General features: G+C 41.2%; 1 protein-coding gene and 4 non-coding genes across 5 annotated transcripts; all 5 read left to right on the forward strand.

Annotated features, from left to right (window-relative positions):
* The first annotated feature begins 1,159 nt into the window (after positions 1–1,159).
* Positions 1,160–5,874, forward strand: eif4a2 (eukaryotic translation initiation factor 4A2). Its single transcript, XM_026149777.2, has 11 exons — positions 1,160–1,260; positions 2,124–2,181; positions 2,284–2,416; positions 2,661–2,800; positions 3,181–3,349; positions 3,427–3,536; positions 3,844–3,987; positions 4,347–4,484; positions 4,575–4,664; positions 4,912–4,991; positions 5,069–5,874. The coding sequence occupies exons 1-11, from the start codon at positions 1,232–1,234 to the stop codon at positions 5,211–5,213; spliced, it is 1,236 nt and encodes a 411-aa protein (XP_026005562.1). The 5' UTR covers positions 1,160–1,231; the 3' UTR covers positions 5,214–5,874.
* LOC113011459 (small nucleolar RNA SNORD2) lies at positions 2,464–2,538 on the forward strand. The gene has a single exon (XR_003270565.1). It is a non-coding gene; the product is annotated as a small nucleolar RNA SNORD2 (small nucleolar RNA).
* Positions 3,015–3,089, forward strand: LOC113011458 (small nucleolar RNA SNORD2). Its single transcript, XR_003270564.1, has one exon. It is a non-coding gene; the product is annotated as a small nucleolar RNA SNORD2 (small nucleolar RNA).
* Positions 3,574–3,754, forward strand: LOC113011457 (small nucleolar RNA SNORA81). The gene has a single exon (XR_003270563.1). It is a non-coding gene; the product is annotated as a small nucleolar RNA SNORA81 (small nucleolar RNA).
* On the forward strand, positions 4,039–4,222 carry LOC113011456 (small nucleolar RNA SNORA81). The gene has a single exon (XR_003270562.1). It is a non-coding gene; the product is annotated as a small nucleolar RNA SNORA81 (small nucleolar RNA).
* Positions 5,875–11,456: the final 5,582 nt, after the last annotated feature.

Raw genomic sequence — 11,456 nt, forward strand, 5'->3', positions numbered from 1 at the left:
ATTATAATAATAATCTCATAATAATCTAGTTAACATTGTCTAAACCAGAGTAGAGTCCAAGGTCTTCCAAGTAAATCAGGAACTTCTCCAAGAAGGTGAAACGTGGAAAGTAGAGAGGTGACACAGGGAGAAAATGGTTGTGTTAGCTCAGCTAAACTGGGTAACTTTATCAAAGCAAGTCTCTGACTCAGTGGAGACTAATTGAAGCATTATCTAACTGAACTTTCGTCTCAAAGGTCACCAGGAGATAAAAACTGCATGTATAGACTCTCCAGTCAAATCTGATTTTTTTTTTTTAAATCAAGGCTTGTTAACTTTTACCCTAACATAAGTACAACCAATCTTAGCTGTCAGTACTTTCCAATGTCCTTTTTTCATAAGTCTTTGAGTGTCTCCTCTGTGTAACGTCTCTGATTTCTGGAATAAAGAAACACAAGAGACTGACAGAGAATTAGTTCGTACAAACTGTCAGTTGCTTAAGTCCAGCAGGTAGCAGAAATCTACTGAATGATATGCCAAGAAGAAGCCTTCTCCAGATTTCTCCCCACACTTTCCCCAAAGCAGTTATTGTTATGACAAGTTTGCCTGTCCAATCAGCTTTCCTTACAATATGCAAGATACCACTTCTATATCTGTCACTCCACATATGGAAGTGACTGTGTACTTTAATTGTTTAAACCTGCCTCAAACACTACACATAACTGATAAATATGGAACAGCAAGTGTGTCAAAGACACAGAAACTGCAGCATTGTCCCTTTTTAAACTCTATGCCAATTAAAAGTTATTTAATAATCACACTTGGACAGCAAAGCCTCGGTTAGCTCTGCCTGTGTGGTAGTAAACTTCATTTTATTTCTTGAACCCCGCTTGCATGGGCCTCATGCAAACCTTCTCTCCAAAAATGTTGCACAACACTTGTCAGAGCGAGTTTTGACCTATCAGAGACACGGTAGCGAGCCCGAGCACCCACTATTACTGCAATATCCTTCCGCCGAGGAATATAGTCTGGAACAATTTTAACATTTTATTGTTTATCTAAAGACATATTTGAACACAATAAGTAGTGTGTTAAATAAAATGTGATTCAAACATTAAGTCAGTCAACTAATATTTTATTGTCAGCCAAATTGGGCACTGAGTTTGTCGGTGAAAATAGTCCGGCTCCATAAATGCAGTTGTATTCTCGAGCAGCGATCTTTCCACTCGCATGCTGAAGTTGGGAACGGATCATGTCTAGCGATTCTGCTGATTACAACAGGTAAGAGAATACGTTTGGGCGAGTTTTTTTTTTTTTTTTTTTTTAAAACGACGCTGAATATTTATCTGCGTCTAACCTCGAGAAAGTGGTTTGCAGTTAGTGTTATGCAAAATTAGTTATTAAATAGCTAACTAGGCCCCAACCGCTGGGGCTAACTGTTAGCTATGTGACGCTAGCTGCTCCGTTACACACCGTAGTTCCAAACTGCTTTTAAAAGCATTCTGCTTTAAATGTTTAATATTTGGCCACGTCATACTCAAAGTATACCAGGACTTTGTAGTGATTAGTAGAACCCTTTGTTTACTATTGTAGCTGGGGATTATCCAAATTGAGAGTCGTCGGTCCAGGCTGTATGTAGGCCTCAGAAGAAGCCACCGTTGGCAGTACAGGCCCAACTGTCCGACATATTGGCTAACGGTGAGCGAAGCGGAGCTCCATGTTGAGGTACATCCAAAGTGTACAGATGTAATTTTAATCTTGAGTTACCGGGGACCACAGTGGGTATAAGGAGCCAGCCTCAAATCTTTGGAGGTTACGTAAGCGGCCATTTTATGAGGGACTAGCAGTGGAGCCCGGCTCGTGCAATTTGACACGTGCGCTCAGTGAACCTCCAGACTGTGGAACTAGATCGCTGGGGCGTAACCCAGGCTACGATTGAGTATCTCACTACATATCTAACGTAATTTCTGTGTTTTAGTTTCTCACCCTGAGCGCGAAATAGGCGGTCTTATTGTTGGAGATGAGTGAGCAGCAGGCCTTCACATTAAATGACGCCTGGAAGAAACGACCGCTGTAGCATGCGTTCAGTTTATTTTTAAGGTCACATTTTATGTAAAAATTGAAGAGTGTTTCATTTCCAACAGCTCAAGAGATAGAGACCATGGGGGACCAGATGGAATGGAGCCTGATGGTGTCATCGAGGTAAGTAGTATGGCGAAATACAAGCACTGGCACTATATTTTTGGCTGTAACTGGATCATTGAAGTACTAATTCACCCATGTACTGTCTTTCCCAAAATTCAGAGCAACTGGAATGAGATTACAGACAACTTTGATGATATGAACCTGAAGGAGACTCTTCTCAGGGGCATATACGCATATGGTTTTGAAAAACCATCTGCCATTCAACAGAGGGCCATCATCCCTTGCATCAAAGGTACAGACACTTTTCTTTTTAAACTCAGAATAGGATTGTAGATGTTTGAGTGAAATGATGGTCTACCATCTTTCGGGACTTACCCAAAACATGGGGATAACTTTGTTTCATGCTGATCACTCAGTACTGTAAAATGATTAGTTAATGAGTCAAATCTTGCAAAGGATGATTTTGTTGTTTAGCCTGTTTCTGTTTTGAGAAACAAATATATGTACTTAAAATAATTTTTTCCCCTTACTGTCAGGCTATGATGTCATTGCTCAGGCCCAGTCTGGAACTGGCAAGACAGCCACATTTGCCATCTCTATCTTGCAGCAGTTGGATATTGAGCAGAAGGAGACTCAGGCTCTGGTTTTGGCTCCGACTAGAGAGCTGGCTCAGCAGGTATGCTGTTCCTGAGGTCACCATAAACCTCAGCAGTACCTCAGACCTAAGCAGCGTACTGAGGACACTAATTCAGATCCTAAGGTACAATCTTTTAAAGATTTGTTCAAATTCCAAAAGATTTGACGAGTATCTTCTTAAGCTAATGTAGTCTCTGTCCGTGGCTACATTGGTCTGAAAGGTGAAATGCTTTCGAATTTTTCTGTGAAAAACTGAGTGATGTGATGGCATACCATCTTTCGGGACTGACTCTTGAAATGGAGAGTTTCTTTTACTCTACTGATCACTTTAAACAGTTTTTCTGCAGTTTGCGAGTCTTGTCTGGCTCTCTGTGCCACATTATCTTAAACAAGTTCTTCTGTCCCATCTCCCCTTCTTAGATCCAGAAGGTAATTCTGGCTTTGGGTGACTACATGGGGGCAACCTGCCATGCCTGCATTGGAGGGACCAATCTCCGTAGTGAAATACAGAAGCTCCAGGCCGAGGCCCCTCACATAGTGGTGGGCACACCTGGACGTGTGTACGACATGCTGAACAGGAAGCACCTGTGTAAGTATTACAGGTCCTGCTTACTGGAAGCTCGGATTGGTGATATGTTTGCTAACAAACATGACATTTCTCTGCAGCTCCAAAATGGATCAAGATGTTTGTTCTGGATGAAGCCGATGAGATGTTGAGTCGCGGCTTCAAGGATCAGATCTATGAGATCTTCCAGAAACTGAGCACAAACATTCAAGTAAGAAACCAACGCACACCAGAGAACAAATAAGATGCCCTTCTGCATCAACAGAGGTCTGCTATAATTGTGTGATCCAGATTTTCTGTTTCATGCAATGATGATAGCAGATTTTTTACGTGGAAGCAGATTATTGTGCACTTGACTGAAAATGAGATGTGGTCGAACCTCTTTCTTAATGTTCTTTGGCTGCAATCTCAAGGTCAAGTGCCACAATTGGCATTGTCTTTTAATACGCTTGTAACAAATTTTATGTTGATTTTTTTTTTTGGGGGGGGTGGTGTAACATGTAGTGCTGCTTCTTCAGGTGGTCCTGCTCTCAGCCACAATGCCAGCAGATGTGTTGGAGGTAACTAAGAAGTTCATGCGAGATCCCGTTCGCATCTTGGTGAAGAAAGAAGAGCTTACCCTTGAGGGTATCAAGCAGTTCTACATTAATGTGGAGCGAGAGGTTGGTAAGATTTCTGCTGATAATCTTGTACCACTGTGAATGTTTTAATTTCCCTTCTCTCTAAAGCACCCTGCTGAAACTGCAGGAGCCAAGCCTCACAGGTTTAGCTCATGTGGCCGTGTAAGCATGGGTACACCAGAGAAGGAGATCAAAGGCATGGTATTGGAAATGAGGCTAGGAGGGACCTCTTTCTTAATGTCCAGTTTCCTTTGTCTCGAAATCCTGTGTTACACAATAGCTGCTCCTCATTTAACATGGAAGTGGGGTAGATGTTAAACTACAGGATTCTGCTGTGACTTCATGTTGATGTTTTTCAGTTAACAGTGCTTTACATCTCATAACCTCGTGTTTGTTTCCAGGAATGGAAGTTGGACACTCTCTGTGATCTGTATGAGACTCTGACAATCACACAGGCTGTGATCTTCCTCAACACCAGGAGAAAAGTCGACTGGTTGACTGAAAAGATGCATGCTAGAGACTTCACCGTCTCTGCTCTGGTATGACACGTCCTCTCCCTGCTTGAATCTTATGTTGGTGCAAGCAAATGCTTTTGCTCATCAGTATTAATCTATATTTTCCATTTGCAGCACGGTGACATGGACCAGAAGGAGCGTGATGTGATTATGAGGGAGTTTAGGTCTGGCTCAAGCAGAGTGTTGATCACTACTGATCTTCTGGTAAGTGTGATCAACACTCATGATCATCTGTGACGTTACAACCCAAATTGTTTTTAATCCTGCAAAAGTCCTGAAATGACCAAGCAGTCGAAACTTTTGGGAGATTAGGGCTCGTTCTCCACAATGGGTTCTTTTAACGTAGGAATCTGTTACTTATTCGCGAGCAACATTAATAATATGCAGTCTTCATCAGTCTGTCTGTTAAGGAGTTAAATTGAACATGTCTTTTTCTCCCCTCCCACACCAGGCTCGTGGAATTGATGTACAGCAGGTTTCCCTGGTCATTAACTATGACCTTCCCACAAACCGTGAGAACTACATTCATAGGTGAGTTGAGTTTCTTTGGAAGAATGTGCTCTGTTGTTGCCTCTCTGAGTCTAACATGGTCCAATTTTCCTCCACAGAATTGGTCGCGGTGGCCGTTTTGGCAGAAAAGGAGTTGCTATCAACTTTGTGACTGAGGAGGACAAGAGGATTCTTCGTGACATTGAGACGTTTTACAATACAACCGTGGAGGAGATGCCTATGAATGTGGCCGACCTGATTTGAGCCCTGAGATTTTTCTTTTTGTTTTAAACGCAGTGATAGCGATTGTCCACTTGCATTGTGCTTATTATTCGAGGGGGAAAAAAAACTTCTCAATGCTAAACCTTCGATCAGAATTTTGGTATGTGTTAAAAGCGAGGTGACTTCTTTGGTGGTCCCTCTTGGACAGTTGTAGATTCTGACCTTGACAGTTGATTGGTTGGAGCTGCAAAGCCATGGGGTCTATAAGCATTAAGGTTCTTATCAGGTATTTCTTTCCATGTTCACTTAAGATGCGTGTATTCGATGTTCTCCACCATTTAGTAACTTACTTGTGGACTAAAAGGTATAAGTGCTGTATAAAGTCTGCAAATTATGTTATGCTAACATATGTGCGATGTATCGTGGGCCTGCTTAATAGAGGCTTTTGTCATGTTATACTGTAGGATTCACTTGCTTTTTGTTTATCTTCGTGAATGTGTTTAATTTAAATGTACCATATATATATATATATTTTTTTTTTATCCCACTTGCTATATATCAGAATCCCTCACTGGTTGGCTATATTTTGCTGACGTGGTTTTACCCTTACCAGAGTATATTGCCCGTTCCCCTCCTTGACTACTTTTCAGATTTCCTCCTCTTGGATTATATGAATGTCTTAATAAACTTAAGTTAACTTAGAGCAACTTTTGTTTTGGTGTCTGGCTTTATACTGTTTTTTGTTTGGGGGTTTTGTTTTTTTTTTTTTTTTTAATAACAGGATTTTTTTGAACTGGTTTAAGTGCTGCAACTGACATTCATAGACATGAAGAGATGCATAGTGGTGCGAGTGCTTGCAGTAGAGCTTATGTAACAATTCCACCTAGTGGTATCCCTGCAGCAAGATGAGCTCAATGTTAGCAGCAGAGTACTCGTGTTTTAAACTTAAAATTAGTGAACAAATTGAAATCTATGAGACTCTAGATCAGGGGTGTCAAACTTCAGTCCTTGAGGTCCAGTGTGCTGAAACAGCTGATTAACAATAGTAGGTCATTAGCAAGACTATAGAACTAGACTGCATGCTGAGGTGGCAACCCCTAACCCTGCTTGAGTTAAATGTAAGTGTTTGGAGAATTGTACTTCAAAAAGTACTTTTATTGCACCAGTACAGTAATATATGCCTGTTTGCACACAATTTTATTATGTGAATGTTATTTATTTGAACTGTCATACACGGGATGTAACAAGTGATCAGAACATGGTATATTATTTAATCTTTAAAAAAATGTTTGGGGCGTTCCTATGTACCACTAGAGGGAGCCCACGTACCACCAGTGGTACACGTATCACACTTTGGCTGTGTCCCAATTAAGAGACTGAACGCTTGAAGTACGCGCACTACGCGTACTACGTACGGTGCGTACTATAAGTACGAGAAGTGCGGAAGTGAAAGGCTTGTGAAATGGGCAGTGTTGGGAAGGTTACTTTTAAAATGTATTCCATTACAGAATACATGCCCCAAAATGTATTCTGTAACGTATTCCGTTACGTTACTCAATGACGGTAACGTATTCTGAATACTTTGGAATACTTAATATCAGAGGTGGGACCAAGTCATTGTTTTGCAAGTCTCAAGTAAGTCTCAAGTCTTTATCCTCAAGTCTCAAGTCAAGTCTCAAGTAATGTCAGGCAAGTCAGAGTCGAGTCTCAAGTCACTGGTGTAAAAGTCCGAGTCAAGTCACAAGTCTGAAACTTTGAATTTCAAGTCCTTTCGAGTCTTTAAAAAAAAAAAAACGAAAAAATAATGTTGCAGTTATGCTAAATGTAAATATTAGACCATGTAATTTTAAAATCTGTGTTTTTCTCAACACATGACAAAATAGTGAACTTAGAAAATATACACAAATTGTGAAATTGCACCTCTTTAAAATGCAGCTCAATTAAACCTAGCTCCAAGAATAATTTTCACCGACAGTTCTGAGATAAGCTGCATGTTATTCTTGGATGCGGTTGTAGGACCAGCTTTAAAATCGCATGACAAAAATATCATACACATTAAAAAAAACTGTATCACCAACGTAGCCTGGACAACATTTGCTAGTTAGATGAAGTCAGCTATCTCATCGTAGCATATTTATATGCATATTTATAATTATACGCTTCTTGGAGTGAGTGCATACACTCATGAAGTTTAGTAACTTCAGGTCACTGCCACAAGCCCAGGTACAGTTTACCGACGGATGGGTGCAGGACCTTGAAATGCACCGTGTAGAACGAAAGACCATCGTACGTATCATAAGTTTACCAGTCTCACAAATCGTCTTCATAAATACACATTCGTTAACCGTTTATTAATATAACCTTTGAGCTCAACGGTAATTAATTAGTAGTGGAAATAATTTCTGGTAGCGTTACAGAAATGTAGCAGTGACAACAATATTGTATGCTGTAATCACCGCGCGGATAGGAGGCGGCTGGCTTGACCGCGGCTCACAAATGACGGCTCACTTTACCGCAGTCTGTAATCGCACTGGGCAATTAGTGATACAAAAAACCTGTTTTATCCTGTGAATAAAAGTATATGTTTTTGTCAATGTACCATAATAACAGAAGCGAAACGCAATATTGTGTCAGGACAATTCACTATTTATGCACAATAAATAAAGGAGCATAGCGCAACAATTTCTGTTCAGCGCCAGACTTGCTTGTAACCTATATCACTAATTATGTTATGAAAATGACGTATTAACTACTAAAAAACACTGACCTTTGTGTAAATGCTTGGAGCAGACTAACCTGTGAGCTGGAGTGTTCTGGGACGTTATATTTGGTCTTTGAATGGCTGCAATACAGGCCACCCGTTGCCTCTTTGTTACTTCGGAAACATGGCTTGAACAATTTCTCTTCAACGACGTAATCCGATAACAACCGATCTCTTTACCCGTCGGCTTCCCGTGGCTGTCATGCGACCGGCTATTGCAGTTAATAATACAACGGCTTCTTGACATTTTTGTGTTTCTTTTTATCGCTGTTTAACTGATTTTAATTGAAAGCCTGCGTGCGCTAGTACCGCTTGCCACGAGTTCCCAGAATCCTTTGCGGTTCTACCCGTGAATGACGTCACATTTTCAATCTCTATATAATATGCATGTTAAATTTTATATTTGGGGTAAAATATCAAGTCTTTTCAAGTAAACCGGTTCAAGTCCAATTCAAGTCCCAAGTCATTGGTGTAAAAGTCCAAGTCAAGTCACAAGTCTTACAACATTTTTTCAAGTCAAGTCTAAAGTCATAAAATTAATGACTCGAGTCTGACTCGAGTCCAAGTCATGTGACTCGAGTCCACACCTCTGCTTAATATATTATCATGCTTTTTACAACAACGTGAATGTACGATTGCTGTGTGATTCATTACTATTACTGAAGGTCCGCGACTCCGAACTGTAGTAAAGGGACCTCTGACTAATGCTGGGCTTACACTGTGCGATTTTTGGCCCATTTTGAGCCGATTTTTGAGTCGTGCGACCGTTTTGGCGATCGGCCCGATTTTGGCCTTCATCGTGCGTCGTGCATCGTGTAGTATACGTGGGGTAACGAGAAGAGATTAACACCTCACGACGAGCTCCCGATCATCAATCGCTTGGTCGTGAGGGTGTCACCGCAGTTTGTCACACTGCGCACGCGCAAACACAAATGTCAGCGAAAAAGACGGCGCAGCATGGCAGTGCAGCGTGTGATCTGGACACAAGCGATGGAGGCACAACTTGTAGAACTTTGGAAAGCTCATCCGAGCCTTTTCGATGTGGCCTCACAAAATTATCACGACCACAACAACCTTGAAAATAGTTGGATCTACACTGCTGCTCAATCACAGCTGGCTGATCAGTGTTTTTCATTAGCAATTTAGCAAAGTTGATGGTGGTGGTGGCGTGTCTGTGTGAGTGAAAGACAGAGAGGGAGAGCGAGCGACAGAATTTCTGTCATAACCTTCATTTTATGGACGCACAGTGTGAGCACTCAGGTCGCATCAGAGCATCGGGTCGTATAGTGTGAGACCCTGCATCGTGACCTATGAACTTCTAACCCCTGCGAGTCAATCGTACAGTTTGAGCAGGAGCTGAATCGCGCGACTGAAAAAATCGCACAGTGTAAGCCCAGCATAATACGGGCTTACACTTTCGTAGCCGAAAAATAGCTTTAATAGTGTGGGTCAACTCTGCTTGCCAGAGACAGAGAGAGGCATTGAAAGACTGCTCCAACGGAACTTATTGTTTTCGGAGGAAAACACGAACAGTCGAGTCTTAATAGCTTACTTACAACTGGGCTCATCAGGCTCTCTTCTTGGCTGCAGTGGTTATTATTATATTTACATGCTTCCAGCTCCCGTTTTTGCTCGATGACAACTCGTACCTTTCCACTCCCCTTTTTCTCCCTCCTCGCGCTCACAGACCCATAACGTGTATGGCAGTCCATTCTCCCTGCAACACGGACTACACTGCCCATGATGCTACATTCTTTAGAGCTATGCTTGTAGCATTCAGCCTGTTAGCTTAGCACCACAACAACAACAACAACGAAAAGGCGCTCTCTCACCCAGGAAGCACACAGTCGCAGAGAGAGAGAGCGTCGCCCTGTAACCATGGCAACCGTAACGCTGCCGCCTGGAACAACAGAACATAGCTGTCAAACAAAACCCAAACAGTCCTGACCCGCGACAAAATGAAACAGGAAAGTACCGCAGTGTAATCCATTTATTTCAACAAAGTAACTGTATTCTGAATACCACCTTTTAAAACGGTAACTGTAACGGAATACAGTTACTCATATTTTGTATTTTAAATACGTAACGGCGGTACATGTATTCCGTTACTCCCCAACACTGGAAATGGGACGGTATACGCTTCGTCGCGCTGTTCAGGTTGCCTAGCAACCATGATGCTAACCGCGAGACACGTTACATACAGCTTTGACAGAAATGAAGGAGAAAAATGTTTTGTTGGTCATTCATTTTTGTCATGACATCACTTTAGTTGAGTATCTGAGGCTGAGACCACGGGACTGTAAAACATGCTTGTTGGGCTTCATTTCTGTGCTGAACAGTCATTTAAGATTAGTCAGTAAATAACAATTAGTTCATGTTGTTAATGTTGTTCATCTCACTGTGGCAATGTAAATATAGTATTGTCAGAGTTTACAAACGGCGCCCCATATTTATATATATATATATATATATATATATATACATATATATATATACATATATATATATATACATATATATATATACATATATATATATATACATATATATATATATACATATATATATATATACATATATATATATATACATATATATATATATACATATATATATATACATATATATATGGTGGCACGGTGGTTAGCACTGTTGCCGCACAGCAAGAAGGTCCTGAGTTCAATTCCAACATCAGGCCGGGGGCTTTCTGTGTGGAGTTTGCATGTTCTCCCCGTGTTTGTGTGGCATCCCTCCGGGTACTCCGGCTTCCTCCCACCGTCCAAAGACATGCAGCTTGAGGGGATAGGTTAATTGGAAAATCCAAATTGCCATTGTGTGAATGTGAGTGCGAATGGTTGTCTGTCCCTGTGCGTTGGCCCTATGACAGACTGACGACCTGTCCAGGGTGTACCCCGCCTCTCGCCCTATGACAGCTGGGATAGGCTGCAGCTGCAGCTCCAGCAAGTTACAAGTACGGATTTTGAGGGTCAAAATCCGTACTTGTAACTTGCAGGTTTTTTTTTTCCTAAGTCCACACACAAATCTTTTTTACGCACATACAAATCTTTTTTACAAGTACAAAATATTTATGACCACATTTTGAGCCCATAGAAATCGACAGCGCATTTGGATGCATTTGAAGCACACTTCGAATTGGGACAGCCGTCGTCGCGTGGCGGTGACGTAACCGCACTTAAAATGCGTACTTCAAGCGTGCTGTCTCTTAATTGGGACACAGCCTTTGAGAACTTAAAAGTGTTGAAATGAACTCCAAATACAGGGAAACTATTCCATTTAAATCTACGTCAGATTCTGGTTTGTTTTAATGCTGCATTGTAGATATGTAACAACTTGTGTTGTTTTTTAGTTTTTAACCCCTGGAGGGTCTTAAGGACATTTATTGTCGTTAAGCACAAAGGTGGATGCATTTTTAAGACGCCTCCAGGTGTTAAGTGTTTATATTTGTCCACACTCTACCAGGAGAACTTCAAGACATGTTGAGGAGCTAATTTAGCCATTTAAAT

Source organism: Astatotilapia calliptera, chromosome 18 (genome assembly GCF_964374335.1).
Source record: "Astatotilapia calliptera chromosome 18, fAstCal68.1, whole genome shotgun sequence".
In the NCBI taxonomy this organism is placed as follows: Eukaryota; Metazoa; Chordata; class Actinopteri; order Cichliformes; family Cichlidae; genus Astatotilapia; species Astatotilapia calliptera.

Excerpts from the sequence above, each read along its gene's own strand:
- eif4a2 (XM_026149777.2), top strand. The coding sequence starts at position 1,232 with ATGTCTAGCGATTCTGCTGATTACAACAG. Across the intron at positions 1,261-2,123 it reads GATTCTGCTGATTACAACAG|CTCAAGAGATAGAGACCATG; the intron begins GTAAGAGAATAC and ends CATTTCCAACAG. Across the intron at positions 4,485-4,574 it reads ACTTCACCGTCTCTGCTCTG|CACGGTGACATGGACCAGAA; the intron begins GTATGACACGTC and ends TTCCATTTGCAG.